The sequence below is a fragment of the Monodelphis domestica genome, chromosome 1 (genome assembly GCF_027887165.1).
Source record: "Monodelphis domestica isolate mMonDom1 chromosome 1, mMonDom1.pri, whole genome shotgun sequence".
In the NCBI taxonomy this organism is placed as follows: Eukaryota; Metazoa; Chordata; class Mammalia; order Didelphimorphia; family Didelphidae; genus Monodelphis; species Monodelphis domestica.
In genome coordinates this window covers 339,588,723-339,608,007 of record NC_077227.1, presented here as the reverse complement: position 1 = coordinate 339,608,007, position 19,285 = coordinate 339,588,723, and the positions used below count along the sequence as shown (strand labels likewise).

Sequence of the window (19,285 nt, the reverse complement as noted above, 5' to 3'; positions counted from 1 at the left end):
TATTATTTGTAAAACACAGTGCCTGATGAGTAGTGGACACTTAGTAAATTTTATTCACCCTCCCCATTGTTAATTTGTTATATAGTTAGAGTTTATAACCCTTATTCTACCCACCTATTTCACCATAGACTCTCCTGGTACAGAGTGATTTCACTTGCTAAATCAGCTGTCTTCTGTTCATTTGGTCAGCATTTTACTCAGCTCCAATACACGTTATGGGATAGATAATGGCAGAGAATGATTTGTTTCCTGAAGTGTACAGTTCAGCTAGGTAGCTAGATGGTCCCCAATTCACTGAATAATCACACAGGTTTACTCTTCAGTTTATTATATGTATATCGATAGGACTTCTCCTCAGCTACTCCATTAGCAAATTGTATCTTTTCAGGAAATGTCCAGAAGGTCAGGACTTGCTCTTACCACATATTAACAAAAAAATTTCTCAGGGAGCAGCATTAGCAGATAAATGGGTTTCAAAAGATCATTTTCTCCCTACTGGTGGTCATATCTAGGTACTCTCTACTAAGGGTATTTCACAGTCACAGGACAGGATGGGTGCCTGTCTTATGTATCAAAGCCTGTGTGATTCCTAGATGGGGCTGTAGTGGGCATGATGTGAGAAGGATCATTTGTGCTGAATGATATGTGTCCTCTCAGTAGCTAGGAGCCTAAGGTCTGCTGATGTGCTGGGAGGGATCCTGGGATCAATGTGATCTGTTAGGCAGCATGTGGAAACCTGAAATGACATGATCAAAAATAACTTCAAATTTTGGTCATGTCCAGGGGAACTTGAAGCTATGATAATGCTCTATGAGAGGAACTGTAATTTTCCCCATTTTATTCTGTGATTAGTTGACCTAAAAAAACCATTTTTAAATGAAAGCTTTTCATATTCTCCCCATGTTTTTCTATATATCATTTGGATTAAAAATAGAGACCACCTGTGAACAAATTGTAATATATGGTGGTGATGGGATACTGTTGTGCTATAAGGAATGATGATGAACAGGATGATTTCAGAAAGACCTTCATGGACTGATGCAGAGTGAAATAAGGAGAACCAGGAGAACATTGTACACAGGAAGAGCAATATTTTGGAATGATCAACTGTGAAATTTTTAGCTCTTTATTATTAGCAACACAATGATCCAGGACAATTCTGAGGGACTTTATGAAAAAGAATGCAATCCATCTCCAGAGGAAGAACCATTAGAGTTTTTGGAATGCAGATGAAAGCATGTGACTTTACAATTGTTTATTTGGGTTTATGTCTTGGGGTTTTGGTTTTATCTGATTATTCACTTACAAAAATGAACAATATGGAAATATGTTTTGGAAATGGAACAATATGGAAATATGATAATACATGTATGACCCAGATCAAATCACTTGCCAGCACCAGGAGGAGGAGGGGAAGTGAGAGAGGGAGATAAGTTTGATCATATAACTTAGGAAACTTGTGAGGAAATTTGTTATTACATGTCATTGGTGAAAAAAAACTTTTAATTAAAAAAATAGAGGCAGTGTGGATTACAATAACATCTGCCCTTAAGCCAGGATCTCACCTGGAGAACTGGACAGCTTGGAACATAGTAGCCAGGACTCTTAAGGACAGTCAGTGAGGAACCCCATTGCATCTGTTTTGGGACAGTCATGATTTTCCTGTGGTGTATGGATCACATATCATGTATGTGCATCAAAGAGATTGGAAGTCAAGAGAATATGATCCTCTGGAAGAAGACTGGACAAATTTAGGAATCCTTCTGTAATTATTTTCTTGTTAATCTCTTTTCTTTCCTTTTAGTTTGTTCTTGGAATTTCTTGAAAGGAAGTTGCCAGATCAGCTGGGTCAATTGTTACATATCTAGCTACTTACCAATTATATTAGATCTAGATTAAGTGCCATTGACTTGACTTTTTTTGTTTGGCCTATGCAGAGGTGGGGGTGGGGAACAAATGATATGTATTTTAAAAATGGATGTAAGAAACCCATTCTTCCATTATGCATTCACTTTTCACCCTCGGGTTTTCTCAGCAGGTAAAGGGCTTCTAAGTCTACTAGCTCAACCCCTAAAGAAAAGCAAGAAGAAGAAAGAGGAGACAAGAGACAGAAGAATGTATTCCTTAGGGGAAAGTACTGTGTATTATTGGAAGAGAATGGGATAGGGTTGCCAATTCTCTTAATAGGGTTGACAGAGTAGCACAGGAGTAACTAAGGCCAGGACAAACACAGAGTCCCTGATGGTAAACTTTGACTTGCTGAACTTCTGGTCATTTACGGTTTAATTACTGTTGTAGCAATGATTATGGCCAAGTCTTAAAACCTCTCAGAATCTTCCACCTGAAAATGTGACCACTAAGCCTGACTCTGGAGTATTTTTGACCCTAATGGACATTCCCTCTGAATAAGGATCTCAAAATAGTACCTAGCCATTGTATGATTTGTTAAATTATATGCTATGGAAAACTTGTTCCCTTTTATCTCACTCCTTCCCCTGCTCTTAGAAAAGACCACCATTTCTTGTATATGTACCATTATCTGTTTATTAGCAATAACATAAGAAATACCAATAGCACCAATTAAAAATGAATACACATGCTGTTTTGTACTTACAGCTGTAATAACTGGTAACTAACAAAAGATTGGAAAGCACTTTCCCAATAGAAAAAGCGCTGCACAGATTTGTCATCATTCTTATCATTAACAAATTAGCCCAATTCTCCTATTATTCAGAAGGCACATAAGGTCAAGTACATGGGGTTGAGAGGGACAAAGTTGTCGGAACCTAGAATGTAGCCATGACTTGTATGTGCTGGCAACCTGTTTTACCCCATGCAAACCTACAACGCTGAATTTACACACCCTTCAAAATATGGGAGAATCAAAGCTCAATCATAAAGAGAAAACAATTCTTTGCAAGGGGATGGAAAGCTTTGTAACAGATTCCTATCTTTCTTGTTCAGATCAACGAGTGCTAGAGCAAAAATAACTGACCAAACATCTAATTTGTACATTTCAACAAACTTAAAATGTTCTAGCTAGAATGACATTAACTTTGATCATTCTCTGTGATAGGATATGATAGCCTTAGAAATTCAGTATTTATGGAGGTCACAAGCTGTCTGGTTGTGTACTCACACACCCACAGGGAATTATCTTCTGAATTCCTTCCAGAATTGTTACTAGAAAAACGCAGCTTCATCCAATCCCTCAACAGCTGGACTCGTAGCAAAGGACAAGGGAGACTTTTGACTGACCATAAATAAAATTCTTTGAATCACCAGTATCTCGATTTAAGAAAGATATTTTACTGTGTCTTTCATACACAAAAACTGATTAACAGTGGTGGTTATTTTTTTTTAACTGAACACTATTCCACTTTTTTTCACAGGTGTACAAAAAAGAAATGTAATGGGGTTACATTCAACAATAAAGCTTAAAGTCCACTCTAGGTAATAGTTGCATTGACATTCACATACACAAGCACAGAGTAAGTATATTTCAGGATTTTTTATAAGAGCATACAGCATACATACAGTAATTGGATTTTACATCATGAGTAGTAGTAAGGGCAGCAATTCAGAGTGTCATAGAAAAGAGGGAAACAAAATCAAAGGGAAGGTCATAAGCTAGCGCACCAAGACAATTCACAGAATTAGAGGATCTGTAAGTGTGTTCTGTATGTCTGAGAAAACAACAGGTATCTTTCATTTCTTAGTCTTAGGATGGTTGATTGAAGAAGATTGTGTAATCAAAGTGCACATAAAAAAAACATTTTTTTTAAGGATGGGGATCCTTGGATTTAGTAATTAATACATGCAAGAGGCAGTCCCAGAGTGACCTGATAGAGTAAAGCTGTGATTGGCAGGTGGCCGATATAATACAGATGTTTTAGGCAATTTCTCTAAAGCACTTCAGTAGCAGCAATGATTGTTTCTAATGGCTGTAGATTGAATTCTGTTTGGGGGCAAAGGGAAATCATATTTATCATATTTGTTTCTCAACATTTATAACTATAGTTCCATTTTAAAATAAATCTATCAAATAACAAAGAGCATAGATAAAGTGAGGTGTTGGGGTTTTTTTCTTTCCCTTTTGCATATATATGAAAAGGACTGTCTGGCCTTTTCAGAAACGTTGTGTGCAAAAGAATGTCTAACAGGGTCAGGACAAGGACACACAGGAAACAGCAGCTGAGCCACTTACTTTCCCAACATGTCCATCTGAACCTCCTCCTGTTAGAGTTTGAGGAACTGTTTTTAAGATTTTAAAATAACACCATAGCCAATTTTTTTCAGGACCTCTAATAATGTATAAACAGGTTAATAGTCAAGGGATTTTGTCTAGAGAATGGGTACCACCTCCTGTCACTAAAGATTCCTTACCTATCCCACACTAAGTTTGGAAAATCGAGTCAATTCCTTTCTCATGTTTCCTCCCTGGGCTGAAAAGTTCAGAACTACTAATTGGTTTTGTTTCTTCAAGTTTCCATGTCTTCTTGCACCAAGTAACCTAATTTTGCCTTCCCTTAATGACTTCTGTAAACACATACATACACACCCACATACCTCCACCCCATCCCCAACATGCACAGTCACACATCAAAAGTAAAACCCGGACCACCCAATCTGAAAACCTTTCAGCCTGCCCTGTAAGTGCCATCAAGACAGGATTCCAGGAGCACAAGGCTAAGAGTCCAACCTCTCACGGGTGGGGCTGGGAGGCCTCTCCTTTGCGGCGGAGGAGAAAGGAAACTTGGGTCTGCTTTTTAGGTTCTGAAAACAAGCCAGAGTGGAGAGAAAGAGTTAACATCAGATTGAGTAAAGCTTTAAGACAAAACCTGTTTATATGTGATCTAAACAGACACCGGAAACTTTCTGTTGATTTCTGGGATCTGTACAGATAGGACTGGTCTGGACAGGAGGAAAGAGTCAGGAGTTGCTACATAAGAGAGATTTGCCATTATTACAAAACTGGCTAAGTGGCTTTGTTCCATAGGATCCCTCACTGGTCACTGTTGTCAGTGGTGCTGTTCCCTTTCTCTTTTTTTTCTTGGGTCTTGTTGCCCTTCTTCTTTTTCTTCTTCTTCTTGGTCTCCTCCTTTTTCCCAAAGGTAATGAAGTCACTTTTGTCAATTTGGTTGTTGGGTGGCTCCTGCCGGATGGAGATGATTGCAGGAGATCCCGGGATAATGAATTTGTCTGGCAACTCACCAGGGCCAGGTTGCTTGGGGTTGCCAGGTCCATATTTAAAGGTCCAGCTGTTGCTGTTGACACCAGCTCCTACAGGGGGAGACACCTCTCCTGCTTCAGGTTCTGAAAAATTCAAATGACAAGACATCAGTAACAAAAAGTCATCCCCCCTTGCCTACCATGCCATATTCCTGGATAAGAATCAAAGACCCAAGGCAATGGCTAGAACAGAAGATAAGAAACTAGAAGTCCACATTCCCTTCCTAATTGTGCTAATTTTCCATTATTGCCTTTCTGGGTCATAAACTCTTCAATCTTAAGGCACATAAACAGAAGATACTTGAACATGCCAAAATATTTCAATACAAATACAAGGAGGTGCCACTGAAGTTGTGAAGGAAGCTTCTCCAGTTTTCAGGAGAAACACTAAGGAACCTGTTCCCAGAAAAAGAATTTCTGAATCTTGTTGATAATTTCATTGTATTCTCAGGTCAAGCAAAATCTGAGTGAGAGGCTAGGGCTGGGGTAAGGAATAAAGGATTGGAGTATACTTTAACCAGATCAGAAAGTCAAAGAACCTGTTTGTTAGCCCCATGCTAAACTTCTATAACTAAAGGAAAGATCTTTTCATAAGTCTGAGGAAGGGCAGAATGATATATGGGTAAGAACTGAAGTCATGGAGTCTGAAGACTCAGATTTAAATCCTGGGTCTTATACTCACTAGTTATGATCCTGGAAAAGTCATTTAACCTTTCTCAGTATCAGTTTCCTTAGCACTAATAATCTCTGTCAAGCAGAGTTTTTGTTAACTTTCAAGTTGCTAGAGAAATGCAGATTTATATAGAGATATATATTTTAAAATAAATATAATACAGAGAACTGCTTCTATCCTACCCCTCTACAATCATTATATGGTTCAAGAAGTTCCACAAATTCCTCACCTCACTCTAATCAGACAGCCTTCATAGTCAGTCACTCCTTTATTTATTATGTATAGAAGAGTGAGGAAATCTGTATAACTTCTCCCCTAGGGATGTTTCCAAGAAGAAGCTTCCAAGAGGAAATATATGCATATATGCATGTAAGCACTTTGCCCAGAGTTCTCCAAATTTCCAGGGGCCTTTGAACTATGAAAGAACTTCTTTTCTGGAGAGGAGTCATGTGGAGAGATAAAAAGGGGGGAGGATCAAAAGTTGTACTAGTCCCCCATACTTCTCCTTCAAGTTTTCTGGGAATAGATGGATGAGTGAATTGTAGTAAAAACAACAAGCAGAGAAAGCAAGTGGAGCCGAGATCCCATTGTGTGATGGAGTATTCAGAAAGGCTAGGAGAGATGCAATTGAATTAACCAGCACACCAGGATTGACAAGGCTCCCAGAACTAACTAACTGACAGGGTCAGTCTTCCTCCTGCTCCTCCAGAGTATTGCCCCAGAAAAATCCCACTCTTCCTTTACCTGAGTTCAAGCCCTTCACTTCCCATTTCTCCTCTGAATGGTGGGAGAAAGGATGAGATTTAATATTGGCCCACCTCTCCCATCATGCTCAGTAAGCGAAAGCCTTTATTTAGTGTTTCCATGCTATTCAAAATTGCTATTAATATTTATGGCCATTTAGAATTATTTTAGTTGTTATGCTATTTTAAATTATCTGTAGCATTTATAGATATATTTTTTTATTATTTTAGTACAAAGTAATAAGAACATAGTTTGGAAATGAAAGACAATGACCCAAAAGGAAGAGCTCAGTTTGAGGTGCAAATGAATCACTTACAGAAAGAGTATCTGTCATTTTAGTAACTTCTGAACTACTATGAGATAACCCAAATTGCTTCTGAATTCAGAAAGAGGCATGAAAAAGAAAAGAGTCAATAAAATTGAGAGGTAGCAGTTGGCATATTTAAGTAATTGTACTTTCTCCACAAAACATACAGCCACAATTCTACTTGGCAAACCTAGAATGTCAAGAAACACCAAGGATGGGTTGGTACACAGAGGAGAAAATTTTTCTTATGTGTTGAAGTATCCCAACCTACACATCAGGACATGATGTCTTGAAACACACTATGTACTGGACCTTAAGTGTCCAATCATTTCATCAATCAATCAACTAGCATGTATTAATCACCTGCTATGAGCCAAACACTATGCTAGGTGCTGGGAATATACAAAGAAAGGCAAAAATGGTTCCCATTCTCAAAGGCCTTAGAGTCTAACAGATGATACAACAATGCGAACAGCTATGTACAAAACAGATATATGCCGGATAAATTGAGGGTTGTCTCAAAAGGCATTAAAATTAAGGAGGACTGGAAAAAAAAAAGTATCTTATAGCAGGTGAGACTTCAGCTGAGATATGAAGAAAGCCAGAGAAGCCAAGAGGTGAGAAGAAAGAGAGAGGTACAGGTATCAGGAGCAGCTAGTGGAAATGCTCAAAGTAAGGGAATGTTCTTGAAAGGCCAGCAGGTCAGTATTACTGGATCTCAGAATACATAGAGGAAAGTAAAGCATAAGGAGATTGGAAAGGTAGGAAGAATCTGGTTATGAAGGGCTTTAAAAACCAAACTGAGGACTTTTTATTTGATCCCAGAGATAACAAGGAAACATGAGTTTATTGAATAGGGGGGTGAGATGGTCAGATCTAGACTTTAGAAAAAGCACTTTGGCAGCAGAATAGAATTTTCATTGGAATGAAACTTGAGGTAGGGAGACCCCACAACCAGCAGGCTCTTGTGATTATCTAGACATGATTTAATGATGTTCTGTACCAGAATAGTGGCAGTGAGAGAACAAGAAATGTTTCATGGTGCAACTGGGTGGTAGAATGGATAGAGCACCTGGCCTAGAGTCAGGAGGATGTAGGTTCAAACCTGGCCTCAGATACTTTTTAGCTGTGTGACACTGGCCAAATGACTTAATGCCATTTGCCTAGTCCTTGCCCTTCTGTTCTAGAGTTGTTACTAGGACAGAAATTAAGGGTTTTATCAAAATATATTTCAAAGAAAGAAGTTATAGAAATCAACAACTGGTTATAAATGGTGGTGGGGGGGGAGTAAGAGTAAAGAGTTGAGAATGAAACCTGGGAGGTGTCTAGGATGACCAGGAAGATGAATAGAAGTATGGTGGTGCTCTCAACAGTAATAGAGAAGTTAAAAAAGAAGAGAGTATTTGTGGAGAAAGATAATGAGTTCTGTTTAGATATGTTAAAGTTAAAGATAGCTATGGCACATCCAGTCTCAGGTGCCCATTAGGCACTTGGAAATATGAGACTAGAGAGAGTCTCTTGGGAGAGAGGTTAAGGCAGGACAAGTAGATCTTTGAGTTATCTGCATAAAGACGATTGAAGTTGTGGTAGCCGAGAATATCACAAAGTGAAATAGTAAGATTGGAAAAGAGAGCCCAGAACAGAGCCTCAAGGAACTCCAAAGTTAGAGGGAGGGTCCATTTAAAGATACAGCAAAGAAGAGAGAGAAGCCAGATAGAAAGTCAATGAAGAAAGAACACTGCCATGAAAATCTACAGAAAAGAAAGTATCGAGGACAAAAAAGTGGTTAAAAGGGTCGAATCCTACAGGGGTCAAGAAGTGTGAGGTTTGAGAAAAAAGTCATTCGATTTGTCAATTAAGAGATTATTAGTGGCTTTGGAGAGAGCAATTTCTGTTCAGTGATAAGGTCAGAAGCCATATGCCAATGAAGTCGGAAGAGGGTGAGAAGAAAGAAAATGGAAGCTCCTATCATAGATTACCTTTTCAAGAAGTTTAACCATGAAAAGGAGGAGAAATGTACAATGAAAGTTATTGGTAACTGGATATTTCAAGTGAGGCTTTTTAAGATGATGGAAGCATGGCTGTGTTTTTAGGAAATGGGTGGGGGGGGGCAGCTGGGTAGCTCAGTGGATTGAGAGCCAAGCCTAGAGATGGGAGGTGCTAGGTTCAAATCTGACCTCAGACACTTCCCAGCTGTGTAACCCTGGGCAAGTTACTTAACCCCCTTTGCCTAACTGTTACCGCTCTTCTGTCTTGGAACCAAGATGGAAGGTAAGGGTTTAAAAAAAATAAGTGGGGGTTGGGGGAGTAGCTAGGCTTAGTGAATTGATAGCCAGACCTAGAGACAGGAAGTCTTCAATTCAAATCTAGCCTCAGATACTTCCTAGCTGTGTAATCCTGAGCAAGTCACTTAACCCCAATTATCTAGCCAGTGTTGCAATTTTGTCTTAGAAATGACACTAAGACAGAAGAGGCAGAAGATGGGAGTGGGGAGGGGGGAGAGAAAGAGAGATGCAGAAGGCATATGAATGATGGGGAAAAGAGAAAGTTTTCTGCAAATGACTTCAATTCTTTCAGTGAAATGATGAGGCAAAGCTCTTAGCTAAGAGGGTATGTAGAGGAGGACCTATACAAATTTTGAAGAAGGAATAAAAAGGTTTGGAAAAACTGCTGGGGTGCAAGGGGTAGTGAACCAATTAGAGAGAAGGAAAAGGATTGTTTTGCCATAGTGAGGCCTCAATTGACATTATGTAAGCTAATTTTTTAAAAAATCCTCATCTTCCGTCTTAAAATTGAAACAGTTAAAATTTAGGGGAGATGGAGAGACTGAGGCAGGTAGAAATTAGTTTCTCTCTGCAAGGAGTATTATATTTTTTAGAGGTTTATTAAAGGTTAAAGATTAAAGAATATACAAGTAAGAAACATGTGCCTAGGCCAGAGGCCTAGACAAAATAACCTCACATCACGCAAGAGACTCGCCTGCTCCCAAACGTAAGTCCAAAAGAACCAAGACACCCCCAAAACCGTTGAATCAGCTTAAATACCTTCTCGATCTCGGCCCAGGTGAGATTACAAGGCATTCTGGGGAAGTGGAGCAAAGGCTCATGGGGATTGTAGTCCTGTATTCGAGTCTATTTTTCACAAAATGAATACTGTGTATTGGTTCCAAGGAAGAGGAACTGTTAGAGCTAGGCAATGGAGGTTAAGTGACTTGCCCAGGGTCACAGAGCTAGGAAGTATCTGAGGTTCTATCCACTGAGCAACCTAGCCTATCCCTTATCCCTTTTCTGCCTGGGAACCAATATACTTAGTATCAATGCTAAGACAGAAGATAAGGGTTAAAAAAAAAAAGATAGAAAGTGAATTGGATTTGGAATCAGGGCATTCAGGTTCAAAGTCCAACCCTGACACTAATACCCTTATATCCTCTATTAGGTCACTTTACCTCTCCATGGTTTGGTTTCATCTTTAGTAAAATGAATGAGTTGGACTGACCCTCTCGGTTCTAAGTCTATAATCCTATTGGCTTCCCAACAAGAGTTCAACCAGAGTTTAGCTTCCTGTTTTCCTTCTTGGGGGCTGGTCATGCCCATGAATAATAGAGACAAAAGGCTTGACATGGGCCTGAAAAGCTTCTAACAGTTACTTGCATATCAGCACTATTCAAATACCTTTTAAAGAAATATCATTAAACTGGACTCTAAGCTCATTCCTCACTGCAGAGTGAAATGTGTGCCCTCAGGAACAGCAAAGGATTGATTTCTCATTTGGGGTTAGCCTTCCATGTAAACGCAAGGAATGACACTAGACGGGGACTATTCTGTACTCCTGTCATCCTAGGTATGTCTTCATCCTTACTGATCCAAAGGTAGCAAATGCATCTTCTTGCAGACAACGGAAGCAGCTCACAGCAGGAATGTCAAGGGTTAATCAGCTTTATTTCCACATCACTGAGCTGCTTCTGCCTTTTCAGGGAAACTTGTTTCTGCCTGACTCAGCCTGAGACACTAAGAAGCTGACAGGGCTTCATTCATGTGCATCCTCCACGTGTCCTCTGCAGAGGAGAGCCGGCTTAACTCTACTGCTACCCCTCCCCCCCCCCCGCAAAAAAAAAAAAGAAGCCCACTGTAAAGGTTCCACAGGTACCCAGCCCACTCTAATAGCTCTTGTTCTAGAAATATTTGACTATTTCAGGATTAAACACATGCTCCTTCTCTGCCAAAGGTCAGTGGGTGTCTGCTACTGCAGAGCCGGTGTGAGAAGCTCCAAAAGACGCTTTTCTACATCTACAGCCTCCTTTATTCAAGGAATCTGAAACACCTTGGCTACTTCCAGAGAAACAGACATAGGTTTTTCCCCAGAACTGCATCTGTCTCTGGATCTAAAGGCAAAGCAAAATGAGTCTTTTCTCTATCCCAGGAGTAAGCAACCCCACCCACTTCTTCCCCCCCTAGGATAGCCCCTAGCAAAAGGGTGATAGCCTAGCTTCTCTTCTGGTTCACTACTAACCCCCATCTTGGCTCCCAAGGAGCATCCAAGCTTCCCAGTCATTTATCCTTTTTTAAAAAAAATTTATTATTTCATATCAAATATAAAATAATAAATATTATCATTTATCACTTCCAAGTGAGTTAATTGTCAAAAACTGATATGCATTTATTTGATTTTAGTAGGAGACTTGATGACTGAAAAGGAAGCATTGCTTCTAGAATGCTAACATTTCTGGCCCCATATCAGGATAGTGGAGAATTCTCTCTGGGAGGGGAGGAGCCTTCCCAGAAATACTGCACACACTGTCAGTTCATTTGGAGATGGAAAGAGTATACTGCACTGACAAAGCCAGAAAAATGAGTTCTCTAGGTGGTACAATGGATAGAGCCCTGGGTCACACATCAGAAAAATCTAAGTTCCAATCCAACCTCAGACATTTAGTAGTTGTGTGACCCTGAGCAAGTCTCTTAACCTTTGTTTGCCTGTTTTCTCATCTATAAAATGGAGATGTGAGGATCAAATTAAATAATCATTATAAAACACTCCATATAGTGTCTGGCACATAATAGGTGATGCATAAATGCTAGCTATTATTATTATTATTATTATTATTGGTACAGATAGGAAACTTGGAAGGAGGCCTTCAGTCACAGATAAAAAGAACTTTATCACAAACAGGCTCACATTCCTGAAGCTGACCTCTGTGACTTGGACAATGGGAACTAGGATCATATCCATGTTTGGACTGCACTTAATTGGCATTTATTACCAGGCTACTCCAAGGATACAAGAGAAGTTTCTTGATCCTATATATTGTTCCCACTCCTGATTGAAATTTTATTCTTTCCCACACTGGAAGAGGTTAAAAAATTACAGGCAAAATGGAAAAGACAGAAAACCTTAGAGCTCCCATACTAGATCTGGCATAAATAGATTTCTAGGAGAAAGAGAGAAAGGAGAACTGACATCCTGGTCCATTCTGAAAGGGCCAGGTCATACATTAGCTCTGGCCTCTTGGCTCTGATCATCCCTAGGCTAGTTCTTTTCCTACCATACAGCTTGCCTCTCTATGCTTAAGCCATTGCCCAAGGCTGGGGATGGCCATCTCCCCACCGGAGAGGTTAGGTTAGCTTCAGTGCCTGGGATAGCAGTCACAGCTAGAAACAATGCAGGGAGCCAGGTTTATACATCTGCCTCCTCCTTGCCCCAGGCAGTCTGGGAGATTTATCTGCGGAATCAAGAAGCTACTCCCCCGCAGAGCTAGAATACTAAGCACTAGGAAAGCTTCCGGCTGTGGAGCAGTCATCCTGCAGAGGGGGTTGGAGAATAAGGAACTGGTTAGAGCACACTCATTCTCAGCTCCATTCATTCTCCAGGCATTCTGGCATTCCTCCTCCTGGCTTTGATCTCTCCTCTCCATCACCCCTCACCCCCAATCTTGGATCAGACTTTGACTAGGAACAAGCCTAGACCACTAGTGGGTTGAAAGAAACCAAAGTACTCAGGCTGGGCCTCCCAGTTAGCAATTGTTCTCTGTGAAAAAGCAACTGAAAAGGAAATGTGAAGGGAATTCCTTCTGATGGGAGGGAGGGGTGAGGCTCAGTCTTTCAACATCCCTATCTAGCTGACATGCTCAGTGAGAGAAGCCGAGGCTCCAGCCCCACCCTTCTCTTTTCAGCACCAGCACCAATCTATTAAGGATTGTGATTCTGGGGCTTCTGGAGGGTCAGGCAACAAAGAGCTTCCAGAAAAGCCATTCATTTTGATCTGAGAGAACCATTTTCAGTGGTCTGGTTCATTTGTTAAACTCTCTTCTCTTCAGCCTGCCCCCGCCTGCTCCTGATCCCTTGGCATATTTCCAGTTTACAAGCTCTTGGGTCAGCAGGGTCTCCCTGGGTTATTAAATGGCTATAACCACACAGAACTTGGGCCAGATAGCAACAATTCTCAGAGTCAGCTCTTAACCCAATTTGTCCTTTTCTCTGCCACTGGCTATTCATGAATATTCAACAATCAGCATCCTTCCTAAATTCCAATTCTAGAGAATCCCAGCTTTCAGTGAGAGAAGAGACCCTAGTTTAACTACTAATGTCTGCAGGAAAAAGAAATATATGAGGACACACTCTTCAATTTAATCTGCATTATTAACATTTCTCTTTATCCCTTTCTTAAGTCTAGACAATCAACAAAACAATTAGTCAAGGCTGGTTCACCCCTTCATCCTCTCTGCCTCCCAGGAGGGTCCTTTGAAGATCATTTAACTTTTGTTTATTCTGAGAATGCTTTCTCCCCTTACTTCAACCTTTTGAAATCCTACTTGACCTTCAAGGCCTAGTTCAAGAGTCACCTCCTTCTTAATCCCCCAATCTGAGATTAGCTTTCCTTTGTCCTGCTCTTATGTTCTATGGTGCATGATTATTATTGTACAATTATATACAAGCATGAGGTCTGGCATATAGTAGGCCATTAATATGTTGAATTGGATTATGTGCTATTATTTATTTAAGTATTGTTGTATCTTTCCAGCTATTTTGTGAACTAATGGAGAACTGAGACTATTTTTGGATGTCTCAGGATCCCCAATTCTCCCCCAAAAGACTCATAACTATCATAGGGTTCTCTTCAGAGAACACTTTATGGTTCTAGAATGAATGAACAAATTAAAAGATCATTGATTGTTTCCAGTCCTCTTTAGGATTGAAAAGATCATTCTAACTCTTCCTCTCTAGTTAGAAAGTCGAAAGATTTTTAAAAATTATCCATAGTGGGGGCAGTTAGGTAGTTCAGTGGGCAGAGCCAGACGAGTACAGGAGATTCTAGATTCAAGTCTGTTCTGAGACACTTACTAGCTATGTGACCCCAAGTCACACTGCCTCAATTTCCACTACTGTCAATTGGGTTTTGGGGAACTCTAAATTTGCCCTTATCCCTAGGGAACTTGCCCTGAGGAAATCCCAGACTGACCAGGTCCCTGGTTAAAAAATGGAGATAATAGTAGCACCTTCCTCCCAGGATTGTTGTGAGTATCAAACAAGATAATATTTGTAAAATGCTTAGCATAATGACTGGCACATAGTAGGAGCTTAAGAAATATTTGCTCTCCATGCTCTCCCATAGTTGGTCCAGTTAGGAAAAAAAAAATCACAACAGCAAACTAGTTCAGAGAACACTTTCAGAAGCCATGGGGCTCTGGGAACTTGGAGCTTGAAATCTGTTTTCCTATTTCCCCACCTTTCCATCTGTTTGTCTTTGTGAAATTAATGAATCTGTCCTGCTGGTTTAAAGGAGAAGAGCACAGAAAGATTCCTTCTTGTTCTCTGCCTTCTTACACTTAATCTATTTGCCTAATCCTGTTTTTTTTTAATTTAAGTGCCATTAACCTCAGTAATTGGACCTGACCAAATACATACAGAGAATGTATGTGCTGGAGGCAACACAATTTAAAAGTGTGATTATTTTTCAAGTACTATCAAAAAAAAAAAAAAGAAAGACATCAAAAAGAATATAAAAGAGCGCAGAACTTAATATCACCAAGCAATAGGGGACCTAGAAGGCATCAGCAATTCTGATCTATATTCCTTCTTTTTCATTTCTATAGAATCTTCATAAGCAAAGGCATACTAGGCAGTGTGGTTGATAGTGTTGAGCCTAAAGTCAGAAAGACTGATTTTCCCAAGTTCAAATCTGATCTTAAGATACATTGTACCTATGTGATCCCAGACAAATCACTTAAAATTGTTTGCCTCAGTTTCCTCAGCTGTAAAATGAGCTGGCGAAAGAAATGGCAAACCAGTATCTTTGCCAAGAAAACCTCAAACTGAGCCATAAAGAATCAAACACTGAACAATAACATAGAATCTTGATAGCATGCAGGTAGCTACTCCATAGGTAACAAAATAGCTATCATCTCAAACCTTCCTTCTTGGGGGTAGCTAGGTAGCACAGTAGATAAAGGACCAGACTTCTGGAACTGTGAGGATCTAGGTCAACTCTGGGCAAGTCACTTAACTCACATTGTCTAGCTTTTGCTGGTCTTCTGTCTTAGAATTGGTACTAAGACAAGTTTTTAAAAATACCTTCTCTCTTGATCCCTTGACCTTTCTCCCTTCCACATACTCTGGCTGTTTCTGGCTGTTCCTCAGTGATTCTCCTTCAGGCCTAAAATTCTTGCTTCTTCCCCCCCCCTGGGGTTCCCCTGGCTTTCTTCAAGTCTCATCTAAAACCACACCTTCTACAAGAAACCTTTCCCAGTCCTTCTTAACCTTAGTGCCTTTTCCTCTGAGCTTATCTCCAATTTATCCTGTATGTTCTATTTGAACATGACTGTTCGCATGTTGTCTTCCATCAGACTGTGAACATGAGAGCAGAGACTGGTTTTTTAAATTTCTTTGTTTCCCCAGCATGTAGCACAGTGCCTGGCCCATGGTAGGCTCTTAATAAATGCTTGTTCACTTATCTCAAATGTGTCCTTCCTGAAAATAGAAGGTAAAAGGCAGATTTTGTAGACAGTTTTCTACAGCAGGTCATGACTTCACATTTACAAAACTGACTGAGAGGATATAAGTTAGACAAAATCTTGTTGCATTGGGGGTGGGGATGGTTAACAGAGCAAAATTCAGATTTACAGGCCTTTCCCCAATGAGATATCTTCATGTATATGTTGAGTATATACGATTCTCTGATGGATGAAACTACAAATGTAATTTTGTTCAGTGATCCTCCAGGTGAGCCAGAAAACATGGAAACGTTTTCCAAAGATGCTTATCACTGTTATTAAGGCTATCATATTCTGGGTCCAAATGGAAGAAGAATGTCCTGTAGATGATAATATTGTATGGTTCATCCCATTTACAGGTGACATGATATTCACTTCCATTTCTATACTATAGAAATATTTATATATATGTGTGTATAAATATATATATATATATATATATATATGTCTCAATAATCTATGTGGCCTTGTAAAAGAATGGCCTAGTCATCTAAATAGTGAAAAAATCAAGTGAATGAAGAATAACTAATGCCTAATTTATGTTAGATTTATAGATAGATAGACAGACAGACAGATATAGATAGATAGATAGATAGATAGATAGATAGATAGATAGATAGATAGATAGATAGATAGACAGAGCATTAATTAATCACTTATTATGTGCCAGGCACTGTGCTAAGCATTGGCTTTTCAAATACAAGCAAGCTCAGGCATAGAGACAAGAGGTCCTTGGTTTAAATCTGGCCTCAGACACTTCCTGGTTGTGTGACCCCAGGAAAATCACTTAGCCTTCATGGCCTAGCCCTTATCACTCTTCTGTCTTAGAAACAATGTCCAATATTGATCCTAAGACAAAAGGTAAGGGTTTAAACACACACACACACACACACACACACACACACACACAAGCAAGGTAGCCCCCTTTCCTTAAGGAGTTTCTATTTTATTTGGGAGAAAACAGTAAATAAAGGGGAGCTGGAAAGGGTTAGAGGTGGCAGAGTACTTGAAAGGCAACATGACCTGGAAATGGTAAACTAGAAGTGACACAGAGGTCTACCTCCAGGCAAGATAAGGTACAAGCTCACCAATCAGATCCCAGAGTTGAGAGTCTAAGGTTTTGAGGGAGAGATAGGTTTGTAATGACATGGTTTGGAAATGATGACCAAGAAGTTGTAGTTGGATGAGCTGCCAGTTGAGTTAATCCATCAGCATGTGTAAGTTGGATAAATACTTCAGATGGATGAGATGGGCCTAGAATGGAGTAAGAGGAAGGGAGCTGACAGGATCACTAGTGAGAGCCTATATAAACCCATTTAATGATACTGAGCTACTCTTTGCCAACAAAGCCTATTTTTTTTTACAACAATATTTTCCTGGTGATGATATGTGACTATAAGCCATGGAATACCATGTGTTCAAAAGAATCAAAATAAAAATTCAAAGAGCAATGGAAAAATACATGGTGGCTATAAGTAAGCTGTAGAGGGTAGGCAGGCCAATTGCGGAGAATTCAAAAATGAAGCTGAGTAGAGCTTCTACTTGCCTGGGTCCCTTCACAAAGGAAAGGTATAATAATTCTGTAGAAAAATAATTCATGGTAGAAGGGAGGTGGAGTCCACTTGGGAGGCAGGGGATCCTTCTCCCAGCTCTAAGCATCAGGCTGATTTCTTTGCTTTCACAAAGAACATTGGTTTGAGTGCACACATCCTGTGGGCTTCTGAGGCTAGTTTAATTTTTATATTTTTTTCTTCAATTGACCTGTAAAGCTTCAGGGATGGTTCTGTGCCTCAGACCCCAGCTGTGCTCATTTTTAGGCATCTCAAAGGCCAAGAAAGAAAGAAAAAAGACAGAATGGTTTTTAAAAATCACAAATCTTTCTTTGCTCCCAAAATAACTTTGTGCCAGTTTTGGTAGACTATAATGATATCATTTACAGGAAACATATCTCTAAAGATGAAAATTACTAGGATCAAAATTTTCAAAATGCAATTAAAAAGCAAAACCAAACTGCCTTCCCCAGCTCCATATACTAGCTTTGCATCCCAATGCCCAAAGCAAATGGTCTAAGGCTTCACTGGTGTTTTTGTCTGTTTTCAGTCTTTTGTTTCAACCTTCTCTCCCAGTTGCTCAGTTTTCTCCAGTTCTAGAGTGGGAAGACCCCTTTTGATGTTTTATTTCCTCCAACAACACCTTCATATCTCTGAAAGTCTTCCTGGCAGGCCTAACACTCTTGAAATGATCTCACTACTCTCAACAACTAATTCCCTGCTTTAACTTATTTATGGAACTCTCTCAGGAAGGTTCTTCCAGGCAACCTCCTCATATCTCACTCTCTGTGTGATCCACTTATTCCCAGGGTACTTTAATAAACTCTATGGAAGGAAGCTTCCTTTACCTGTTGAAAGGGAATAGCCCCCAAGCTACTTTGAAAAGAGGCAGTGAAACTCTGAGAGTCCCAATTAACTGGAAGGTAAGATGACAGGTAATATTCTTCCTTTTCCCAAATAGCCACTTGTAGAACTCTCAAACACATCCACACCTACTATTCCCCCATTATATTCTAATATTCTCCTACTGTAGTCACTCTTACTGCTGTGCAAACTCCCAAACTTCCCTTCTCTCTGCCTCTGAAAGAAACTTAGGGAAAGTTTACCTAACCCTCACCCAGGCACCCATAGCAGAAGCTATATTAGTGCCACAAGGCTACCATCCCTGGCTCATTCCTCTTCTAAATACATCTACCTCCTGCCCCAACCCACCACTAAATGGCTATGTAGTATGACAGGTAAGAGTTCATCTGACCCCTCCCTTTTATTTTGGGTAGGGCAGAGTGAGTTGCAAAAGAGGAGCAGACAAGGATGGGTTGAAATTTGCACTGCATATTTCATTTCATTATTTTTCTCCTCAAATACTCCCCATTTTTGAACACTCTCATCCTTCTAGCTACTCAGATGTATAGCCTTGGTGTCATCCTTTACTTACTTCACTTCGACTTACCCTACATATCTAAGCAGGACCCAAAGCTGACTTTACCAGGTTGGTGATCTTTCTGGGATTTGTCTCCTCTTTTTTACACAGCCAGCTTTCTCCTGAAGACCCACATCATCTATCCCCTAATCTACTGCAATAACATTCTAACTCCTGGACTCAGATGTCTCTCCACTCCCATCTATCCTTCATAAACCAGTCAAAGTGATTTTTGTTTTATAGTGCAGGTATGAACATACCATCCCATCTCTCCTTGTCCTCAGCTTCTCCACAAGTTCCAGGATATCCCTCTTTCTTTTGTTGTTCAGTCATTTTCAGTCCTGTCTTTGTGATCCCATTTGGGGTTTTCTTG

General features: G+C 39.9%; 1 protein-coding gene across 26 annotated transcripts in view; it reads right to left on the bottom strand.

Moving 5' to 3' along the window:
* Nucleotides 1-2,517: 2,517 nt before the first annotated feature.
* The window catches only part of LOC100026963 (protocadherin alpha-C2), a 275,774-nt gene continuing 259,006 nt past the window's right edge, over nt 2,518-19,285 (bottom strand). For 13 of the 26 annotated variants that reach the window (XM_056811422.1, XM_056811414.1, XM_056811413.1 and 10 more), the window contains exons 4-5: nt 5,215-5,316; nt 2,518-4,776 (exon numbers count right to left, since the gene is read on the bottom strand). In XM_056811422.1, the coding sequence (XP_056667400.1) occupies nt 4,706-4,776; nt 5,215-5,316 (173 nt within the window). In that variant the 3' untranslated portion in view covers nt 2,518-4,705. Of the gene's footprint in view, nt 5,317-19,285 lie in introns of all 26 variants that reach the window. The other 13 variants (XM_007473771.3, XM_007473766.3, XM_007473762.3 and 10 more) reach the window with 1 other exon arrangement.